Below are 22,600 nucleotides of genomic sequence, written 5' to 3'. Positions count from 1 at the left end.
AAAGCTTTCAAAAATATGTAAAGGGTAATAAATTTTGTATAACAACTATTCTTATAAATCGTTGCAATAAAGCACGGTTTAGTCTGATGTCAGATTTAATCTTCCTGGGGCAGGAATCTGAAGATGGCAAGATTTATTTTGTGAAGATCCATGCCCCGTGGGAGGTTCTGATCACATACGCAGAAGTGCTGAACATTAAAGTTCCCATCAAGGAAAATGACATTCCCTCAACGGTGGAGAACCCCCTAGACTGTATGCTTGCGCCACTCAGGCTTCCCGAGAAGGTGATGCACCCGGAACCGGATTATTTCACGGCCCCGTTCAGCAAGGAGAAGCAGGAGCTGTACCTCATTAATGACGAGAGCACTTTCTTCTCACCATCCATGAGAAACAGAATAGTACGTATGCGAATTTGTCTACTTACATTTACATTTATCTACTTAGATTTACACAGACCCATAGGAATATTCATGCAAGGAAGGAGTATATGAACTGTGATATCTGTGGGTAAATATGAGGAAGCCTAGATGCCTATGCATCTTCCTTAAAAATCTGGAATAGTAATTGTTGGAATGGATCTTCTGGATGTCTACAAGAGAAGTGTGCCCTCAATGGTCCCATGCAGGGTAGGGCCTTCTGAAGAAACACTTTTTGCTTTTGCCTATTATTCCTGCAGATTATACACAGTGCACAACCACTATAGTTCTTTGTTAAATGGCCTATAAAGCAGGAAAAGGCTGAAATCCTTGTGTTTGAATCTCAGGTTAATTATATTCTTACACGTTGCCCGTATGGAACAGAAGAAGGGAAGAAAAAATTTGGGATTAAGAGACTGCTAAATAATGGCACCTATTCAGCTGCATACCCTCTTCATGACGTAAGTATTTTAGCTTTCTGCTCCCATAAGCATTTCCAAGTGTTCTTGCTCTTTTACCTACTGCGACATTTGCTGTTTCCAGCAGAAATGAAAATGCACTCAGACCCTTCCATTTGTCCCAGTAATTGATTCTGTTTTATGATACAAAGACATATCTGCCGGGTCTACTATTTGGATTTTATGTGCTGAAATGTTTCTTCCTATGGATGCATACAGGAACTGAGTTTCTAGCATGCACTTATGTGTCAGTCACATAATTTGCAAGAGACTTATTCCATAGTATATTCCTATAATGTCTATGATACAGATTATGTGCTAGTACATTAAAAACATGATAACAAGGAATGAATACCTACTGTAGATGCATACATTCTGCAGTGTGCGTTTGTAGGGTGTGTACATACATGTACTGTAATTATACAGAAGGGCATACTACCTGTAGTTATATAAATACTCCTGGGATCATACCATGTGGGGACTGAAGTCAGACGAGTTGCATGAGCCCTGCAGTTCAGTGTGGGGTGGTCACTTGTCCATCTTCTAGTGAGCTTTGGTGAGCAACTGCAAATACTAGAAGTATGGTCAAGATGGCAAATACTGGTGTTTATTTTTGCCGTAGGGTCAATTTTTAATACAACATATGTGGGTTTAGCCCTGAAATCCCTTGCAAAAAATGAGAAGAGATGGGTTACTTATTTTGCTGATTGTTTCTTTTTTGTTTTTTTTTTTTTAATTATTTCTTAAATGCTCTTTTTTTTAAGTCACAATGCCTTAGTGAATGTAAATTGCTTGCTTACATCTGTGAATTCTACCGTAAGAAATTTTTTAATACTTTTTATAGAATTATTTATTTTAATGTTTTTAAAATATTGTTTCCTCTGTTAGAAAATGAAAATAAATGGACGAGTGGACATTCTATATCTTTTCAGGGGGAAGATTTAGCTGATCAGAGTCTAGGCTGTAGAAGGCTGGTCTAGGCTGGGAAGTACTGTTGGGACTACCATAAACGCAGATAATGAAAAGCAGTTGTACAAGAATCCTTTCTATACAAATACAAGCAATCTTAAATGCTAAGGAACTATATGACAAAATTCCAAAGTCACGAGACAGACTTACAAATCATTGTGCACATCATCACAGCACGGAGTACATTACAGTGCTACGGCTGCGAGCAGGAAACAACTTTAATTTATATCCCCTAGTTTACGTCTCTTGGTGAAATGCTTTTGGCTGTGCAATTTACAATGAGAGCCTGATTCAGAAGTACAGAGAACAAGATTAAAATTGGCATTATTGTTAATGAAGCGGGAGCACAATGGTGGTTTTCTACTTTAGGGAAGCTTGAACTTCTGCAGTTTCATGTGGTACACCAGTAAAGGAATATGCCATTCACTGCAGTAACCTACCAGTGCAAATGAGTATGTTGTACCGGCACAACGCTAGTATTGCAGCCTTTGAAGGGGGCTTAGAAGAAAGATGGGGACAGACTTTTTAGCAGGGCCTGTTGAAATAGGACAAGGGGGTAATGGATTTAAATTAAAAGAGGGCAGACTCAGAATAGATAAAAGGAGGAAATGTTTTACAATGAGGGTGGTGAGACCCTTGAAGAGGTTTCCCAGGGAGGTGGTAGATGCCCCATCCCTGGAAACCTTCAAAGTCAGGTTGGATGGGGCTCTGAGCAACCTGCTCTAGTTGAAGATGTCCCTGCTTATTGCAGGGGGGTTGGACTAGATGACCATTAAGGGTCCCTTCCAACCCAAACCATTCTATGATTCTATGGCATTAAAATAACATGATGTGGTTACTGTACAGGTTGACTTAACGTCTAAGATTGATAAATGTTTTCTGAAAGTGTGTATTATCTTAAAACATATATAAAAAGGCTTCTGCTTAAAGAAAGTGGTGGAGTGCTAAGTTTGAATTTTAAATTAGTTTAATTGGCATAATCTTAAGAGGTATGCATCATCATCATTAATGTTCATTTCTTTTAATGTAGTATTTGAGTCTGTCGATGAGGTGTTTTGCCTTTACTCTGATTTTCTCACAGTGCCAGTACTGGAAAAAGGCAAATGATCCAAACTGTGACAATGAGAGATACACGCTGTACATGGAGTGGGCCCGTTTCTTGCGGTTCTACAAAGAACAGCCTTTGGACCTCATCAGGTAAAATACTGCCTGTGCTTTATTATATGTACTTGGTTTTCACTGTAATGCGAGTGTGTATTCATTTGTAGCTTGATCCTGCCGGGAAATTTTTACTACTTTCAATATGCAATGAGAATCAGATACTTAGCTGGGCACTAGGTCCCTGGAGGACATGACACAGGTTTTTACTAGCAACTGGTAAAATGCTTTATCTCGAATCAAGCCTCTTTCAATCTAGCCAGTGCTCCCCGGGTGAGGTATATTACAGATAATTCGGCTGTAGAGGAACACATATGAAGAATACCTTGCATTTTATACTCAATGTTTGCCACACTTTTTAAACTTCATTGACGTGAAGTTCTGAAATTTTGACACAGACTTGAAAAAACACTGATAAAAGCAGTTTTGAAACTTGAGTCTTAATTCAGTACTAAACTCAAATTTAAATTAACCTTACCCAAGATCCCTTTGATTCAGATCAGATGATACAGAAAACCCATTACTTTATTCACAGGTTACAGTTGCTCCATTTGTAACACAACTAGGTGTATTTCTGTGAATTACCCATTCATTCTGACCATATGATCAGAACTGTTGTGCCCAGTTTCATTTGTCTAACTCCTTGGAAAATGAAAAATGTAAATCCTCATTTACATTATCATGTGGGAAGGTGAAAGAGTGATTGTAAAGCTGGAACTTCTGCTAGGAGGAAGAAAAGGTCAAAAGAGGCCATGTATTTTGTTCATTCGGCTTGCATAACTTCTCACAGCTAGCTTTAAATCTCATTTTTCCACTGTGCGTCAATGCATTTACTCTTCTGTTAAATGAGAATTTTGCCAAGTGTTTCATTTTTGACTCTGGCCAGTTTGCTATCTATTGGAGTTTTAAACTTTGCTTTGTATTCCTATTAATTGGTTTTTGGGTTTTTTTGTATTCAGGAAGTACTATGGTGAGAAGATTGGGATCTATTTTGCCTGGCTAGGATTTTACACTGAGATGTTATTCCTTGCAGCTGTTGTTGGCTTAATCTGTTTTCTTTATGGCTTGTTTACAATGGATGAAAATATGAGCAGGTGAGTGTAGTGTTGAAAATCTCCTGGGCTTATAACGGGAAAAGCTAAGCAACGTGAAAATACTGTTCTTGGGGGAAAAAAAAACAGGTAACAAGCTTTTAAAGCTTGCTGGAGCACACAAATTTGTTTTTCAGCTGTCTTTGTTGACTGAAATGGTGGTGGACAGCTAATGCAGAACTTGTGACTCTTAATTAGGAAGACTCCATCTGTAGGCGAAAAGCAGTATTTTATTGCCAGTTGCCAATAGCTTCTTATATTGAAGTACCCGCAATACGTAAAGTCTGAAGAGTACCACTGACATCTCTCAGAATTGTGTGTTTCAAGTGTTTATTGTTGCCTTAAGCTTTTCTATTTTAATCTATTCTGCAGAGTAGTCCGTTGACCTTTTTGTGCAGGTCATCATTTGTACTAACTACCAAAAGCATGAGTATAGGACAGATCAGCAGTCTTCTTCCATCAGAGGGATCCGGTATCTCAGAAGCCAGAGTTTGCTTCTTTCTGAATAAGCACTGTATTTGTTTCTTCAAGGGTCCCAAGATTTATTGTATTCAGGGATTTGGGGAGGCAGGGTGGATGGATGGGGAGAGGAAAAGAGGCTTGACAATTCATTGCTCACTGGTTTTTTTTTCAGAAAATTTTTTTCAGAAAATTTTGAGGTTTAACCATAAAAGATGAATAACGGGTTAAAATTCTCATTGGTTCTATTGAATTAAGTCACTCGGAGACTTACATTGCAGCTAGGTTCAGAATTCATCTGGCAATACTGCTATACATGTTTGGCTTTCTCTGGATACCGAAGGATTATCGTAGGATTGTAACCTTCACCCACTCTAGCAGTTAAATTGAAGTAGCAAATTTTACTGTAGATAGCAAAGCTGAATTAATACCTCTGCTTTTAGGAAAGGTGTTTTGAATGCATTACTAACCTGGTGAGAAATAACATGGTTTATATCTCACCTGAAAGCAGTGCATGTACAGTACAGCCCCTTACAGACTTCTGATTCGTTGCTGATGGAATCAGAAAGCCTATACCAAGTGAATTGCTAGTTCTCCTCCTTGTAGCAGCTGCTACATTTCTTGGCTTGCCCTGACCAGGTTAACACGAGCGAATGTGACAAGACTTGGCATCTTCTCTGTGAAGCTGCAGATGTTGAGCTTTAAACAAATGAAGCTCTTAATTTTTAAATACATTTCATATAGCAGCTCTTAAGATGCTATGAAAACAGATACTGTACAATATTTTCTCCTCAGCAAAGAAATCTGTGACCCTGCAATTGGAGGAGAGATCATCATGTGCCCTCTTTGTGACCGGGAGTGTGAGTACTGGAGACTAAACACCACCTGTGAGTCCTCAGAGGTCTGTATCTGGTTCTCCAGCCACTTGTCGTTTTTCTTAATACTGAAAACTATTTTGGTACCAACCTGTTCCTGTGTATTCTATTGCAGTATTCCCATTTGTTTGACAACGTGGCAACTCTCTTTTTTGCCATTTTCATGGGCATATGGGGTGAGTACATTTGATAAGTTTTATGTCAAGTAATAAGGATATCTTGGCCAAACTCCTGAGGGACACTGGAAGTGGGAAGAGGAGGAATAATGGCTTCACTTTAATATCCTGCCTCAGATGCAATAAGTGATGAAAGAGTAAAAATAACTTAAAGTTACAGAGGAATTGCACTTAAACAAAACTGAACAAAATCCAGCAGATATCTAGGATATAAGCATTACATACTCGTAATGCTAACGTTTGTTTCTTTCCTTAGTAATCTAGGATAGAGTGGTCCAACCTTATGCAGTCCTCTCTGCTGAGCCCTACACAACTCTGTGAGGGAGTAGAGAGCTTTTCTGTCCTTTCACTGGATGGTGGTCCAGTACTACCACTTCATTAGCAGGACTTTTAGGATGAGAATCAGTTGGCTTCTACTCCAGTGAAGTTCATACATTATAGTATGCTTTGATGATGCAGAAATAGGTGGATTTCTGGACTCTGTCTATAAGTGTGGTTTCACACTAAGTAATACTTGTGCAGACTTTAAGATAGTATTGTCTTGAATACATGTTCTTTTCTTAAACTCTGTGAAGGCTTATAGATGCAGGATAGTGTAGTTGTTTCCTATTACCTTGTCTCCTGTTTCATACTGTTTCTATGAAATATCATAATTACATCTTCGATTTGAGTATAAATACTTCATTAACATAGAAAGATCTCTGTGAGCTAATACAAAATTTTTGTATTTGTTACCAAAGGTCCTAGCCACTAACTTTTTTGTAGAGAGTTCTCCAAAAAAAATTGAATAAGATGATGATGTATGGCTGGTTTCCTAAACTTTTCTTGGTTTTAAGTGCTAACCTTTGAGTGACACGGATTAGTCATTCAGGAAGTACCAGCAAAAGATTTTGGAACTGTAGGAGATAAGCTTTCCTATGTTTGTGTAAACCGTAGAGCCTCCCCACTTCACGTAAAGAACAGTCAGATCACCAAGGGTTTATAGTTTTTTATAGAGGGCTTTTTAAATGTTATATATTATAACTTTTACAGTTGTTTATTTTATTTATGAAACCAGTTCCCTCTAGCATCTTAAAAATTTCTTAAGCCAGCCTCACTCTTGATCGTATGAAAAGCATCAGACATTCACTGTCTTTAAATGACCATATCAAATAATCATCAAAAAGCAACAGAAATCTTTGAACATACTACTTGAAGACAGTTCTGCTTATTTGTAGTAGTTCTTCATGTGTTACGGGTTTATACAGAAACAATTAGCTGAACTATCAAGTTCCTTTCTTAATTCCATGTTGCTATTTGCATATGAAAAGTAGTTAAACTGTAATTGAACGTGGCTGTCATAACAATGGAAATACCCATATCCTGTCTTGGCATCTTCCTTGTCATCCACTTCTGGAATTCAATTAGCTAATAAATTACTTAACCTATTACAGTCTTAGCTGTGAACTTTAATAGGGAGTCAATAAAAATAGATGTGTCCCACTGAGGATAAATAATAGGCCACAGAATAGAAGCCAGTGCAGAAATAAGCTTAAGTTGGTTCATGAACTTGTTCGCTTCTCCCTGAACTCTATTTTAACATTTCCACATTGCAGTTACGCTTTTCTTGGAGTTTTGGAAGAGACGGCAAGCTAGACTGAAATATGAGTGGGATTTGGTTGATTTTGAAGAGGAACAGCAACAACTCCAGCTGAGGCCTGAGTACGAGGCAAAATGTACCCAAAAGAAGAAGAATCCTGTAACTCAGGTAAGGAGCCTGCTGGTTGATGTGCATGCAGATTCGGTTGTGTGCCGAAAGGTGGTTTGATGATGTGTGAGTTCTGCTTCAGGAACAAGTCTCTATCTCACGGCTAGGTAAAGATTTGTGTGAGACATGTAAAGAGTGCTGCATTTCTACTGGAGCAGGGCAGGCCCTCGGCTATTACATCTCCACTGACCAGTGTTTATGGTAGCAGCGAGTTTGGCTTAAATATGTAGAACGTGATGCCAACCACACCCTCACTGAACACAATAGATTGCGTTGAACATCAAAGCAGAATTTGGTAACATGTTGTTTTCTCGCTGAAGGCATCCAGCTGATGAGTGCTGGGGTTTGTGCTCTCGCTGACTAGTCTTAGAGATAAACACTTTAACTGCCGAAAGCAGCGAGGCTGAGTTAGTGTCGGTAGGTTCTGGAGTTGATAGCCCTGCCTCTCAAGGGTCTCTGTACCCTGACGCAGGGCCGTTGCGGTGTGGCTGTCCTGCTTTCCAGTCTGAAGGTAACGGTGACCGAGGGTGCTCAGCAGTTCAGCCTCCTCTTGCACTGACAGGCATGCCCCATCCCTTGGACCATGGCTCTCTTCCTGCAGGTGGCTTTTGTTATCTAAGCTTGTGACACAGAATAAATGAGAACATGGCAGTGTTTTGCCTCTGGAGTGTGCATAACTTTCGTTAACTATCCTCTATTGATTTTAATTTCCACAGGAAACTGATATATTAAATTAGGAGTACAAAGGCAAAGTTTATAGCTTTCACTTGGCTAACACCATCTTTACAGTGCCCTTCATGTTTCAAGGTAGCAGTCTCTGAAATCTTCGCCCCTTTGAAAGAACCCTTTCTCATCCCTGCACAACATATGAAGGAGGAGTCGCCTTGATCTAAAGATACAGAAGTAGGACTGGCTGTGGTTTTATTTCTGATATACAACCACTTTGAGGAATGTTAGAGGGATGAAGGTTGCTGAAGCCCTTTGGCTGAAATCTAGTTGAGATACAATTAGCCACACTCTGTTAAGTGCTCTATGTAAACACCTACTAGATGTTACTTGTCTTCATTTAATTTAGGTGGAAATTATTTGACAAATTTAGGGATCAGATGGTTGCATTCCAATGTAACATTTAGCACCTCAATTCGATGTATTTTTAAAACATCCTTTCTCTTCCTAGAGTTGTATATAAATAACTTATTTTCACTGGTCATAAGATGACTTAGATAACACAGTCTTCAGAAAAGAAATAGAAGCTTAGCCAGAACATGGGACGCACCATCGTTCTACTAACAATAGCACTGTCTTTCAGGGTTTCTCTCCTTAATGATGAGAAATAATGTTAGTGTATGTATTTCCTGATGAGAGACAGTTTTCTGTCTCTCCTTCCCCTTCTGCAAATGCAACATGAATGCTGTTGTTCTTATACCTGTAACTTATATGCTGTAGTCACGCAGGGATCTTGGGTAACCATGCACTGTGATTTTACGTTTAGCTCTGCCAAGACATTGATTTCTGCATGCTCATGGACCAAAACCTGTAGTCTGGCGAAGCAAATCAGCCACTGCAGGTGACAGACAAAGATGGTGTGGGTGAGGTGCATTTGTGTAACTGTCCTGAGGGAGGAGATTGTTCTCTCTCTCAATTCATGCAGATCTCTTAGGTAGGATGCTTTATTTGGACTGTATTTTGGAAACAGAAATTGGACCTTAATGTATTTTTCTTACCTCGGAGTAAGGTACTACACTGTTCTGTGCTTTCTAAGTATGCGTTAGCAATTACCTTAAAAATTCAATGACTGTACAATCCTTTATTTTATGACACATCAATTTATTACCTTGGTGGATTTTTCAGAAGCTTTTGTGTAGCAGAGTTTAGCAGTGATCTTTGTCAATACCCAGTTATAGCAAACCATACAGGTTAGCCACGCTGTAGCGTAATTGCCTTCCATTAGATAATGTGCAACACGTGAAAGGACAGTGATTTCAAATAAGTTAATTCAGCAGATTAATAAGATAATATGGATACAGGTCACTGAGTTTTTTCTGTCCCAAGGCTGGTTTTGCTTTGCTCAGAAAATTGTTTCCTCATTACTCCTGGCCGTGATTCAAAGTTTTGAAGTGCATTGCATTCAAAGTGCACTGAAACAGAAATTGCCCATCTTGAAGCTTTAATTAACACCTCATTTAGTCACGATGCTAAACTATTCAGCTAGATCATAGCTAAAATCTGGTTTTGGTGATTACAGTAGAAACTGAATTGACATAAATAATGAAGCACTGCATTCAAACTTAGGCTCTGTCATTGCACATTGTTGCCTACATTTTGTTCTGAAGTAGAAAACTTGTTGAATAGCCTAGAATGTGCAAAACATTTGTTCTTAGAATAGAATATGTGTATATTATTTATTTATTAATGCATAATATGTATAAAATGTTATGAGCCTGTGTAAAGCCACATCAAACAACTTGTTGTGACTCAAGACTACGGTATCAGTGATTGTGTTTAGTAAGTATACTTAGGCAGGTACGGGCAGTATATCTCTCCTGAGAGAACAGCGCATTACACGTCAGACACAATCCCATTGGTATGAGCATGCCAACTGAAGAATATCGCCATCAAGAGGCAATGCTTGTAAAGCAACTGCTACTGCTTGGCTGTATCAGGGAGAAATGCGCAGCTCGGTTGCGGCCGTTGTATTCGGCGTAATTAAACCGCGTTATGCCAGAACATTCTGGGCTTTTGTGCAAAAGAAAACAAACTCCCTTCAATAACATTTTACACGTTCAATGTCTTTTGTTGTCAAAACAAGCATTTCCTGGTTCAGTATACTTATTGATAACGTACTTAATATTGTGCTTGCCTGTAGTAGTCAGTGCCCCTTTGTCCCAGAGGAGCGTAAGCATGCTACAGTGCCTGTCCCAAAAATTTATCAAATTCAGCTTCCATTGGCATTAGTTCTTCACAGAATCACAGAATCATTAAGATTGAAAAAGACCTTTAAGATCATCAAGTCCAACCATCAACGCAACACCACCGTGCTCGCTAAACCATATCCTGAAGTGCCACATCCACGCGTTTTTTGAACACTTCTACTGATGGTGACTCCATTGCCTCCCTGGGCAGCCTGTTCCAATGCCTGACCACTCTCTCAGTGAAGAAATTTTTCCTAATATCCAATCTAAACCTCCCCTGGCGCAACTTGAGGCCATTTCCTCTCATCCTATTGCTGGTTACCTGGGAGAAGAGACCAACCCCCACCTCACCACAACCCCCTTTCAGGTAGCTGTAGAGAGCGAGAAGGTCTCCCCTCAGCCTCCTCTTCTCCAGACTGAACAACCCCAGTTCCCTCAGCTGCTCCTCATAAGACTTGTGCTCCAGACCCCTCACCAGCTTCGTTGCCCTTCTCTGGACACGCTCCAGCACCTCAGTGTCCTTCTTGTAGTGAGGGGCCCAACACCGAACACAGTGTTCGAGGTGCGGCCTCACCAGTGCCATGTACAGGGGCACGATCGCTGCCCTGCTCCTGCTGGCTGCACTATTGCTGATACAGGCAAGGACGCTGTTGGCCGCCTTGGCCAAAAGAAGATCATTCTTAAATGATCCTTTCTTAATACATGTAACCTGATATTTTAGGAATTAGAATTGGTTGCGAAAAAGAGAACTTTACACGAACATGGAAAATTGGTCATGTGCTATATGGGGATACTCGCTTGGGTAAGACCTACCTGCCTGGTGCTGCAGCAGAGATTGGCAACTAATGAATGTAGCCATTTCTTCAATTAAAAACAACAAAAATTGAAGGAGTGGAGGCAAACACTCTCTGGCTGTGTGGAAAAACATGGTACATCCAAGTAAATAACCATTTTAAGAAACCTCAACATGAAGAATTTCTTAAAATTCAGTCCAGTTTCGGACCAAGAGCTGTATGACAGCTGAGCTAGCATTACAGTGATAGTTCTGTCCTGTTCATCTAATGAAGGAGGTGGTCTTTTTCTTTCAGCTACTGATTGATTTTTGCAAAGGTTTAACCGTTCTTTTCAAGTACTGGCTTTACTTTTAGCATTGTTACGACCACTTCTGTCTTGATCTTTCCCCCCCCCTCCCGGCACATTCAAAATCATGTCCTGCCTGCCCTTTTAGAGCAGGTGGTTCTGAATGATTTTCCTCGGATGTGGGCACTTTCACACAGCTGATGAGAGCTCTGTGTGCTGCTTGACGTTAGAATAAGATTATGGATTTGTGAACTGTGCTGTGCTTGCTTGACTGTTTCAGGAGATGGAGCCTTATTTGCCTATAACTAGCCAGGCTGTGCGGTTCTGCATCTCAGGGACTACAGTGTTGTTCTGGGTGAGCATCTTTTTGAATCATCATTTTAACATATATCAGAGTTGCTAGTCATCCCTAATCATGACATTAACACAAACTGGTTTTAATCGTGATATTAATACATGCTTTTATTATTGCCCTGCAGTTTTCCTGCTGTCATGCAAAATGCACTTCAGAATAAAAAAAAAAAGACCTTTGAAATCTGTCATTAATTAGTAATTTGATTGGACATTCTAGCATAGGGGTAACTTTTTCTCTGGCTTATGTGCTGTTAACAGACCATATTGAAAAAATCTGTAATAAAAGCGAAAATGAAAAAAAAAACCCTCACTACAACAAGGTATCTACATATTCCTCTAGAAATACCTGCAGAGTGAATTTGCGGGTGGACAATATAATCTTTATCCCTTCCGTCTCCATTTCTATAAGTCTGTATCCTTCTCCACTATTTTTTTTTTAAATTGGCATTAGATTGTTTGGTTTTCTTGTGTTAACAAAATAATTTTGTTGGGTTTAATGTACCTAATACAATAAAGTTTTTTGCTTGTGTACTTTGCATTTCAGTGCTGCTTGAACTCGTACATGTAAAGACTAAAATTTATAAAGCATGATGATTTACATCTTATTTCAGAAGTTGCATGCATATAGCTATACTGAGCTGTAAGTGTATCACAATTTCAAATCTCTGTCCTTTCTTTAGGTGTCTCTGATTATAGCTAGCATGATAGCTGTGATTGTGTATCGTCTTGCTGTGTACGCTGCCTTTGCCAGCCTGATGGAGAACACTCAAACTTTACAACCCATCAGTGGATTACTGACCCCTCAGCTGGCAACTTCAGTCACAGCCTCATGCCTGAACTTTGTCATCATCATGATATTGAATTTCTTATATGAGAGAATAGCCATCTGGATTACTGATATGGGTAAGCAGTGTACTCGAAGACAAAACTTTCAAGGAGTCACTAGAGGTAGAACCCATCTAGAGGTGCTGTAGGTAGTTGTTCTCAACTCGGGCACAGTGGGAGCACTGGGACGTTAGTCTGTAGCTTGCAGCAATGGCTCAGTTGTATCCATGGCCATACTGAACATTTTCCCTGCATTTGAATAGTTATCATAAGTAGGTTTCTCTTAGTATAATGTTTGCTTATATTAAAAATAGTTTACAGAGGCAATCAGAGCACTGAACATAATTTAAAATTGTCATGTTTTATATTAGAGTCACCAAAGCAAGATCAAACTGTCATGATTTTGGCAGTATTTCAATTAGGAATCCTGAAGATACATTTTGAAAAATAGATCAAAGCTTTCACAGCCATCTTTACAAGAAAAAAGTCTAAATAATCTTGTCTCCTCCATTGGAGGAAAAGGTAGGAGGCTGGAGAATGGGGTGGGACAATATATTTTCCAATGTTGGCACTATTTCCCTTAGCTGTGAATTTACAGATTTGGAGTTAATACAGATTGAAGGGAGAGATTGAGCAGGTTGAGAAGTTGGGCCCAAGGTGTGCCATTGTGGCTGTAGCCATTGGTAGCATTACTTGCAGCAGGCTCACACCAGGCAGGCCGGCCCAGAAGGGTCCATTACTTTTGTAGCAGGTTTTATGTTTGGCTGTTGTTGCTTGCTGGAAATACCTTCCCTAGAGCCCTTCTTCCATATTTTAGTTTGCCCTTAAAGGCTTAGATGTAAAAAACCGCTGCAGGTGCTTTATAGAAAGAAATAATTGCAGAATATTCAGCTGGAGGCCTATCATAAAAACACCTGGGTGGTCTTTTTTTAGGAGGTCTTACAAGTGGAATCAAGAATTGAGAGTTATTTCTTGCAGAAACTTAATGGGACATTGCATAGGGTTTATTACGACTTATCGTGGACCATCTCTTGTCTCAGGGATCTGTATTGCTTATCTCACTTGGCCAAATTAGACCAAAGACAGACAGAAGATGTAATATGTAAAGTTGCCCCTAGGAAAAACAAACAAACAAAAAAACCAAAACAAACAAAAACCCAACAACAAAAAAAAGTCCAGAAAATCATAATTTTTTAAATCTTTAATTCTTGAAGGGCATGAATTATAAGCATGAAGGCTCAGCAATGTTATTTTGCTGCCTGCAAAGTGTGGAGGATTAATTTCTGAAGTATCAGCATTACCTGTGGTTATCCGGTACAGGGAGAGAAAATAAATGCTCACTTTTGTGGGACCGCTGCCCTCCACTGGCGGCCCTGGCTTAGAGACCCGGCTTAGAGACCTGGTTGGGTGCAGGGTCTGAAATATTGGCTGGGGCCATCAAGGTTGGCTGTTCTAACTCTTTTCACACCTGAATTCCTTCGAAAGGTTAGGCCAGGTTATACGTGCATGTCGGAAAACAAAATCTATCTCTGGTGCTCTGAACATTGAGTGTCTCACATGAACATTTGAACAGCTCACTGCCAATAAAAACCCTGTAACAAGCTGCAACCTAGGCAGACTGCTGCACCTGAGTACTGCCTCCTCTGTAGTACACTGCAGGTTCCCAGAAAATACCTTGTCATGCAGATTTATTTCAATGTTAATTTACTCGGCTATATAAAATAACTTTGCAATAGGGCCTGTGAGTTCAACTGCTGGGTCCTAACTAATTCAGAGGGACGTGAATGCTTGTGGTGTATTTTCTTCCCCTTTCTCCCAGCTTGAATTGGTTATATGTTACCATTTAACAGGACATTTTACCCATAATGTGCGTAGGGCTTCCTGCTACCCTTAAAAATGTAAACATGATGGACAATGTCATTACAAAGGCAGCAAAATCTTAAGCAAAGGCTTGGTGATGTTCAGTACCACCGAGATGCTTGTATCCTTCCCTATTCTTCCCTCCACTATGAGCCTCATCTTTCAGAGGCACAGGACCCATCCAGTTTCTGCTGATTTCTATAGAAGCTACACCCATACAACTTATTCAAAAAAACAATCCTGTAACGTACTTCTCTACCACAAAGAAAATAAATATTCTTTATCATGTGCATTGCCAACAGTGAAATTTTCATCGTCTAGAAGACCCTGATAGTTAATGTTTGAGATTCATCTTGGATCTCCTAAAAATAATGTAAGATTTTGGGATGGACAAGTGCTAGTGGATGGTACAAAGAAGGGGAAATTGAAGTTTCTAAATATTTCAAGAATGAATTTCACTTGCCTGTCTGCTTGGAGCATTGCGTTGTACATTAAAGGCAGAGTGTCTGAGAGCAGGAATTCCATCTGCTGAACTGTCTGTGGGTGGTTTTTTCTTTTTTCTTTTTTTTTTTTCCTTTGGGCTGTAAAGGCACTGTGGGTAATGAGTACTTACGAATCTGTATCCTTTTAAAGGGAATAAAGGAAAATGAAATTACTGTTTTCTGGTTTCACAGAGATTCCCCGAACTCACATGGAGTATGAGAACAGGCTCACTATGAAGATGTTTCTGTTCCAGTTTGTCAATTACTATTCATCCTGCTTCTACGTGGCCTTCTTCAAAGGGAAGTTTGTTGGTTACCCAGGTGCCTACACATACATGTTTAATCGCTGGCGAAATGAAGAGGTAGGACTATCTTGATTAAGGTGGATTGAATAATAACAAACTAGTTTAAACTCTTTATCCCCTCCAACCTGTGCAGTCATAAATTGCCAGCTGCAGGTTTGGTCTGGAATGAGCTGGACCTCAGCTGGCCATCCTGAGGCTGATGGAGGGGCTTCCAAGGACGACTCCTACTGTTGCTAGTCGGGAATGCACCAGCAGTGAAAATCTGTGGCTCTGTCAAAAAGCTTTTCTTGGCCGCAGTCCTCCTAAAATACTAGTGGATCTCGCCACAGGTCTTAAAAACACTTCTCTAGGTTGAAGAAAGCTAGTGTAAATGGAAATGGTCTCTGGCTTTCGGGTGTCTTCATAAGCTTTTTGAGGCACTACATTTTCAGAGAAACCATTTGGTAAGAGGCACATCTATAAGCTTTTGCTTTTTTCCCCTCATTTCATTTCTGATTATGCTTTTTGTACAGAGATAAAATACAATACTTAATATGAAGCATTGGTTGGGAGTCGATAGTGAAAGAAAAACTTCATGCAAAACACAATGCAGTAATGCATTGCACTTAGTGATAGAGTATCTCCTAATACCGGTCTGGCTGCTAAATTCTTAAGAAGGCCTCAAGAAAGAGTTGAAACTTTAAAACTTGTGTTCTCAGCAAACAGCAGAGACCGGATACTGGCAGATATTTAAATACCTCTGCTGCAGGAATATGAATAGAAAGTGCAGGTGCTTGCTAGGTCAGGGTTGGTCTGGCGTCAAGAGCAAACCGAGCGCCATAGATGCACCTTGCTGGGGCTGCAGGGTGGCTGCTGCATGCGGATCCTGCGGCCCGTCTTTGTGTATCTGCACAGGGGTCAGCCCAAAGCACCCCTGAATTATTCTGTCTTTAAATGCTCGTTATGTTTTGGTGTGTGTTTTGTCAAGTGTGTTGAGCATTGAAAGCCCTTCTGTATCAGCTTTCCTGAGAGGGTAACTTAGCTGGCAGTCCAGGTGAAAATTAAGTATTGTCCTAACAAGTTTTAATAAATCCTCTTCTCTCCTTCATTTATACAGTATCAGGATATAATTTACTTGTGTAACATCCATTATTAATGTCCATTATCCCCCATTTGTCTCTGCCAGTGCGATCCTGCGGGCTGTTTGATAGAATTGACGACACAGCTCACCATAGTCATGGCTGGCAAGCAGATCTGGGGAAATATCCAAGAGGCCATTGTACCGTAAGTTACCTCGTACGCTGAGATGCCCATGTTATAGACAGAGGCAATTAACAAGTATCGTCATATGAAGAAGCTGAGAAAAATTCTGTCAGTTAAGCACAAATTCTGACAAGTAGACTCATTTCATAGAGGCTTTTGGCCTCTTTTTGTGAAAGCCATGCTTGTAAAAGCATGTTGCAACAAAGACACTGCTTAGAGAAGGGGAAACTTGATCTGCTTCTCTCTTTGTTAACTTTTTTCTGCATATACAGGTGGATTTGTAATTGGTGGGGTCGCCGGAAAGCCAGAAATAATCCAGAAAATTTATACAGTCGCTGGGAGCAAGACCATGATCTGCAGACATTTGGAGCCTTAGGCCTGTTCTATGAATATCTAGAAATGGGTAAGTTTAAAAATACACATTTGGAATTGAGGACAAGACACCTTGTACTGACACCATTCAAAAAAAAATAGTTTCTTAATTAATTGTTATGGATTGATGCCACCACTTTCATCTGGTAAACAGTAGACCATTAACTGCTGGAAATCATTAAATAGGTCAGCCCAATGGGGGCGGGGGGAAGAAAAAGGCAAGCTGCCTTTGCATCTTAGACTGCAGGGAATTTCACAGAAATGCTGCAAAGACTGTTTGTTTCCCTCATTTGAATGGGGAACGTTATTCTCGGTGCAGCCAGCTGTCTCAGTGTCTGTTCTGTTCTTGTTCCCAAGCTTATTCTCAGCTGACGTCAGTGGAAATTGTAAGTATAGGATGAGTGCCAAATATGCTGTAAGGATGGGTACTGCAGCTATGAGAACTATGAACGGGATCGGGGAGAATCTGTTTAGTTTTAGGTTTGCACTGACTGCAGTCCAGTAGACCAGCAGAGGGAGCATGGGTAACAGAATAGGATTTTTCAAAGGTAATGTGAACAGGTCAGCATATGAAATTAGCTTACAAAACGTGAGAAACTGAAATTAGAACCTGAAGCCAAACTAAATCTAAAGACACTAAAAAAAAAAAAAAGAATATTTGTCTGTTATAAAGACAAAATTTGTTGAAAAGTGGACCTTTGTATTGTTTTATTTCTACAGAAATAATTTGAAGTGTTGCCTAGAGATGTGTAGCTTTATTATCGTCACTTCATGATATTTTGTACAGGGCTGGGATTGTGTGAAATTAATACACTCAGAGCACTCACTGCTGTCAGCCATGCCCGTTAATAGATGTCCTTGCTCTTCCTGAAGCAGAACTGAACCGGTACACTCCAGCACTGTCCTGGGGCTGCTAAGCTAGTAGAATTTTGTTGCTTGTCTAAGATGAAGAACTCATCACTGAAATGATGGAAGAGCTGGTGACTGGTGTATGGGAATTTATTTTTATCCGCTGCCTAAACCAGACAAGATGTTCTATTTCCTAACTTTAAAACATAGTGGCAGTATTGGCTCTGCACTGAGGACTGTCACATTCTGTACCAAGAGGCATTTCATTTTGGTAATGACTAAAGGGATCATCTGTGTATTTTATTTGCATTCTTAAGCTAGTGTTAAGACTCCCCAGTGGAACTATTACATACAGAATTGGTATTCATATTTTGTCTACACCAATAACAATAGGTGGAGGTAAGTTTGTGATAAAAGTAAAAGTATTTCCTCTCTTTCATTTAGGAGACTAGCTGGTAAGTAAAAGGAGAACAGGCTTGCTCTGTACAAACTGCAGGAGAGGAAAAGTAGCCTGGTTTTGTTCCTCTCTTGTAATCCAGAAAGTTGATTACGAGTACGTTCCCCTTTGCCTACAATTACGTTCCATCGTGAGAGAACTGCAGCACCATGAAAGAACTGGTATCCAGCACTGCTGGCAGCATGATTCGACAGGACTCGAAAGCCCCGTTCCCTTGGATGCTGCTGAAAGGCAGCCCTGAGGGAGCAGAGAGGTCTCGGGGCTGGGGCACGTTGTCGCTTAGCTCAGGCTGGGCCTGGAGAGGACTTGTGCAGCCCGGCAGAAGTTTGCCATTGGTCTGCGGGCGGCAACTTGCATATGGTTTAGTGGGCACGGTGGTGTTGGGTTAATGGTTGGACCTGATGATCTTAAAGGTCTTTTCCAACCTTAAAGATTCTGTGATTTCACTATCACCCTGAGGGCACTTTTGTAGGGGCAGATTTTGGCACCTTTTCTTTTCTCCCTTGCAGTCATTCAGTTTGGATTCATTACTCTCTTCGTGGCGTCCTTTCCCCTGGCTCCCCTTCTTGCTCTGATGAATAATATCCTGGAGATTCGAGTAGACTCCTGGAAATTAACCACTCAGTACAGGAGACCTGTGGCTGCGAAAGCACATAGCATAGGAGTCTGGCAAGAAATCCTGAACGGAATGGCCATCTTGTCTGTTGTCACTAATGTAAGTACGTTGACTGTGCCACATTGGTTCTGATTCTTCCATATACTCAGAATTTGCAGATTTAAAAATCATCTGATGCTTTTTCTCCTTCATCAACAGTATTCACTTTATCGCATGTTACCTTCTGGAGATACGGTCAAACCACTTGGGTGGTTCGGCTGCCGACATGCAGCTGCCAGTCCACATTTCATGGGACCATAATCTTTCTTTCACTCCTACATGTTTTTCAGCATTTTGGAGTGGCGTAAGCTAGTCTGAAGCTTAGTCTTGCGAAGCACACTGATTGCCCAGAGGGGACTGTAGGGGACAGGAGAGGTGGATTAATTCTGGTGGCCGGATGACATTTCTATCTTGTCACTATGAGGCCTATTCTGTGGGAATTCTGCTCTTTCACCTGCTTCTGGATGCCCCTATGGGGGCAGTGGCTCAGAGTACTTTTTATAAACTGGAAACTAAATGCTATGCTAGTATTTCATCTTAAGTATAATGTAAAGCAGACTGTTGAGCAAAAGAGTTGCCTCTTCTTAATGTAGAATATGAAACGGTATGAGATCTGCAAGCGTCTTAGGCAACAAACCCACTTGCAGGTATTGCCTAATTAGCAAGGTACCCGAGCATCTTAAGTATCTCAGGTTTGCGGGCAAATGGTAGCCATTGTTTCTTTTTTAAATACAGCGGGAGAAAATGGCTCCCTTTCTTTCGTGAAGCGATCACACACTGGATTCAAGTTCATCCTTTCTCACAAGAATTCAGAATCACATCTCCCCTTTCACTAAGGAGTGCTGTTAATCCGAGATAGAAGACAGTTCGGTGGGAGGGGATATTTGGGGTTTGGTGGCTCTCGTAAGGACTGTTCACGTATTTTGTTCATTGAGTGCTGGTCCTTGCAGCAGAGGCCGCAGTCAGCACCTTTACCAAGGTAAAGTGCCCTAATCCTGCTCACCCTTCCTTCAAAGATCCTGGGTTATGGCACAGAGTCACAGTACCAAAACCCCTTTTATAAATCTGCTCATAAGTTTTGAGTGCCGCTTCCTTAATTTCTTTTTCCAATTTCTTTTTCAGGCTTTTATTGTTGCATTCACATCAGATATGATTCCTCGTTTGGTTTACTACTATGCTTACTCTGAAAATGAAGACTCGCCTATGTCTGGATACATAAACAATAGTTTGTCAGTGTTTCAAATCTCAGATTTTCCTGACAGAAACAAGCCTAAACTGAATCCAGAAAACTTAGTCATATGCAGGTTGGTGTTGGTATAATAATAAATGTTTTATTAGTTTGTTTAGAATACAGCATAAAAAGTCAATGCAGATTGAAGTAGTTCACTAGGAATTCAATGATGTCATTCTCCTGCTTCTGAAGTATGAGAGGTAATTTAAGCTATTAACAAGGCAGTGCTTGACATGGTAAGAGATCATGTCAGTAATGAAAAAAATCGCCTTTTTCTTGTTTGAGAGTCTCATTACTGATGTTTTCTGTTTTATACATAATTAAACGATTGATTTTTGGGTGATGGAGGAGATTTATGTCCCTAAGGTTGCAAACTTCAGCCTATATCTTCAAAGATTTTTAGGCTGCAATGCCTAAGTGCAGGGAAGTATCATTAAGGGGATGTTTAGATTCCAAAGCTGAAAATGAAATACGGTATTTACAGTCGGTCGTTACTGCACTAGATGGCACCAAGGATCTGGGCCATCCTGCTTTCATTAAAAAAAAAGAGTCCTTTCTTCCTAGAAGAAGCATTGCAGGTTTTAGAAGAACTGAGAAAGAACTTTGGAGAAGTCCATGGTAAAAGTATTGATTTGATGGGGAAAAAAATCCCCAAACAAATGAGCCAAACAAAAAAAAACCCAGACTTGAAGAAGCAGCTGCATTTGTATGATGTTTTAGCTTTAAAGCTCCAGGGGTATTTACCCAACTTAGACATGTAAGTGTAGAACATGTACTCAAGACTTTCCTTCCATTAAACCTTGCATCTGTCCAGTCCATAACCTGTCAACATCTATCACATTTATTCAATACTTGTCTGCTACTCTGTGGTACATTCCATCACTCCATCCTGTATTATTTGATCATTGCCTGAAATAAAGAGTAACCTACGTACAAAATTCCACTTCTCACACATCCTCATCTCTCCTCTGTTGCTGTGAATGTGAGGGTGTTTAAGCAAACATGAGAGAAACAAATTGAGAGGCAACCTTTTTCTGCAAAAGGAAACAGAGCATTTAAAACAAGATGAAAAGGTTCCTTAAGTGACAGCTGTATTTGCCTGTAATTGTCACTGAGCTTGTAGTCTGTCTCAGACTGAATGTGACATTTCACCTTTGCTTGTCTTTCTATCCAACAGGTACAGAGACTATCGATATCCTCCAGATCATGAGAGGAAATATTTACACACTATGCAGTTCTGGCACATTCTTGCTGCAAAACTGGCTTTTATAATTATTATGGAGGTATGTTCCCTGCAAAATTTCCTTCCAAAATCAGTACCTTATAGATTCTCTAGGTAGTCACAACTGTTACAGAAAATGGAATTGCTGAGAATATAAAATAGTTTCTTCCCCAAGCAATGCCAAATGCTCATGTCCTAAATGATTACTATAACTAGGTCTTTTAACTTCGGGGAGTTAACCTCAGAGTAACAACAGTGAAAACAGCAGAGGAGACTGCTAAGTTTGATCAAAATAAAACAGCAGAATAAAAAAGGTCTTTATGCAGGTGAGAGACATGAACCACCAGGACTAGCACTTTCACTCCTGCTGGTTTCATTAAAGAGCTGTACGTGAGACGGCTGTATTGAAAACCCAGAAGGCATTTTGCAGTGATGTGTATTGGCAAAAAATAGCTAAATCAATAATTTAGGTAATTGGTACTTCAGTATTAAGCCGCTACCTTGCAAGTTCTGAAGGGAAAAGGGAGTTGTTAAAGTGCTCTTCTCATCACTTTTCTTACCCAGTCTTGCCAGTTCTCAATAGCTGAGCGTTACCAGCACAGCCATGTAACTTCTCTAAGAAACCACACAGCGGTATTAGAAAGTGATGCTAGGGATTCAGAACCTGACACTTTCCTCTTGGGTTTGCTAATTCGTAAGTGGCTTGGAATTAAAGTTTCTGCATAAAATCTTTGTGCACATCTCAGATAGACACTAGTTTGTTATGTATTGTTCCAGGACAGCCAAAGGTAATGTATTCTGTTTGTGAACAAAAAGTGATCTGTTTGGTGTTAGATGAAACAATAGGTGTTTTGTTTGGTAAGGACTTGTTACATTTCTCCTGGCTTCCTCTTTTTTTTTTTTTCCCCCCCCTCCCCAGCATGTTGTATTCATCGTCAAATTCTTTGTAGCATGGATGATTCCTGATGTCCCTGCAGACGTGAAAGCCAAAATAAAACGTGAAAAATACTTAACACAGAAAATCCTACATGAGTATGAACTTGAAAAACTGAAGGAGAGACTGTGTCAAGGTGATAAACGAGCCACAGAAAAGGAGTTCATCGCCACAGAAGGGAGAATGGAGTTATCCAGAGCAATGTAGTGGAAAAAACAACAATTTGGGATTTCGCTGATTTTAGCTTTTTTTAATCTGTGATTTGCTCAGTATGCATCATCTTGAAAGCTATAGGACAATTTCAACCCTTCGCTTTCAGTCCAAAGATTTTAGACTTTTCTTTAAAAGTCTTACTGAGCATTCTAGGTTCAGTAAATCTACTTAACTGTATGACTTCAGCACTGTTTTCTATTTAATCCATCACTTTGAATAAGTGTACAAGTGTAATCTTGTAATCCTAGAATTTGGATT

The 22,600-nt window shown here is 40.1% G+C and overlaps 1 protein-coding gene across 1 annotated transcript in view; it reads left to right on the top strand.

The window, feature by feature from the left end:
• ANO5 (anoctamin 5) overlaps positions 1 to 22,392 on the top strand; it is a 58,758-nt gene extending 36,366 nt beyond the window's left edge. Inside the window, exons 8-23 of the mRNA XM_081999927.1 lie at positions 114 to 398; positions 764 to 877; positions 2,874 to 3,040; positions 3,961 to 4,095; positions 5,347 to 5,452; positions 5,542 to 5,602; positions 7,198 to 7,349; positions 11,622 to 11,696; positions 12,376 to 12,598; positions 15,055 to 15,224; positions 16,333 to 16,430; positions 16,682 to 16,812; positions 18,597 to 18,802; positions 19,865 to 20,046; positions 21,151 to 21,256; positions 22,115 to 22,392. Of these exons, the coding sequence (XP_081856053.1) occupies positions 114 to 398; positions 764 to 877; positions 2,874 to 3,040; positions 3,961 to 4,095; positions 5,347 to 5,452; positions 5,542 to 5,602; positions 7,198 to 7,349; positions 11,622 to 11,696; positions 12,376 to 12,598; positions 15,055 to 15,224; positions 16,333 to 16,430; positions 16,682 to 16,812; positions 18,597 to 18,802; positions 19,865 to 20,046; positions 21,151 to 21,256; positions 22,115 to 22,336 (2,433 nt within the window). The 3' untranslated portion in view covers positions 22,337 to 22,392. The remainder of the gene's footprint in view (positions 1 to 113; positions 399 to 763; positions 878 to 2,873; positions 3,041 to 3,960; positions 4,096 to 5,346; positions 5,453 to 5,541; positions 5,603 to 7,197; positions 7,350 to 11,621; positions 11,697 to 12,375; positions 12,599 to 15,054; positions 15,225 to 16,332; positions 16,431 to 16,681; positions 16,813 to 18,596; positions 18,803 to 19,864; positions 20,047 to 21,150; positions 21,257 to 22,114) is intronic.
• Positions 22,393 to 22,600: the final 208 nt, after the last annotated feature.

The sequence above is a fragment of the Phaethon aethereus genome, assembly GCF_964289735.1.
Source record: "Phaethon aethereus genome assembly, chromosome: 5".
NCBI classification, from domain to species: domain Eukaryota; kingdom Metazoa; phylum Chordata; class Aves; order Phaethontiformes; family Phaethontidae; genus Phaethon; species Phaethon aethereus.
Note: the sequence above shows the minus strand (reverse complement) of the source record. Positions and strands in the feature narration are given on the sequence as shown.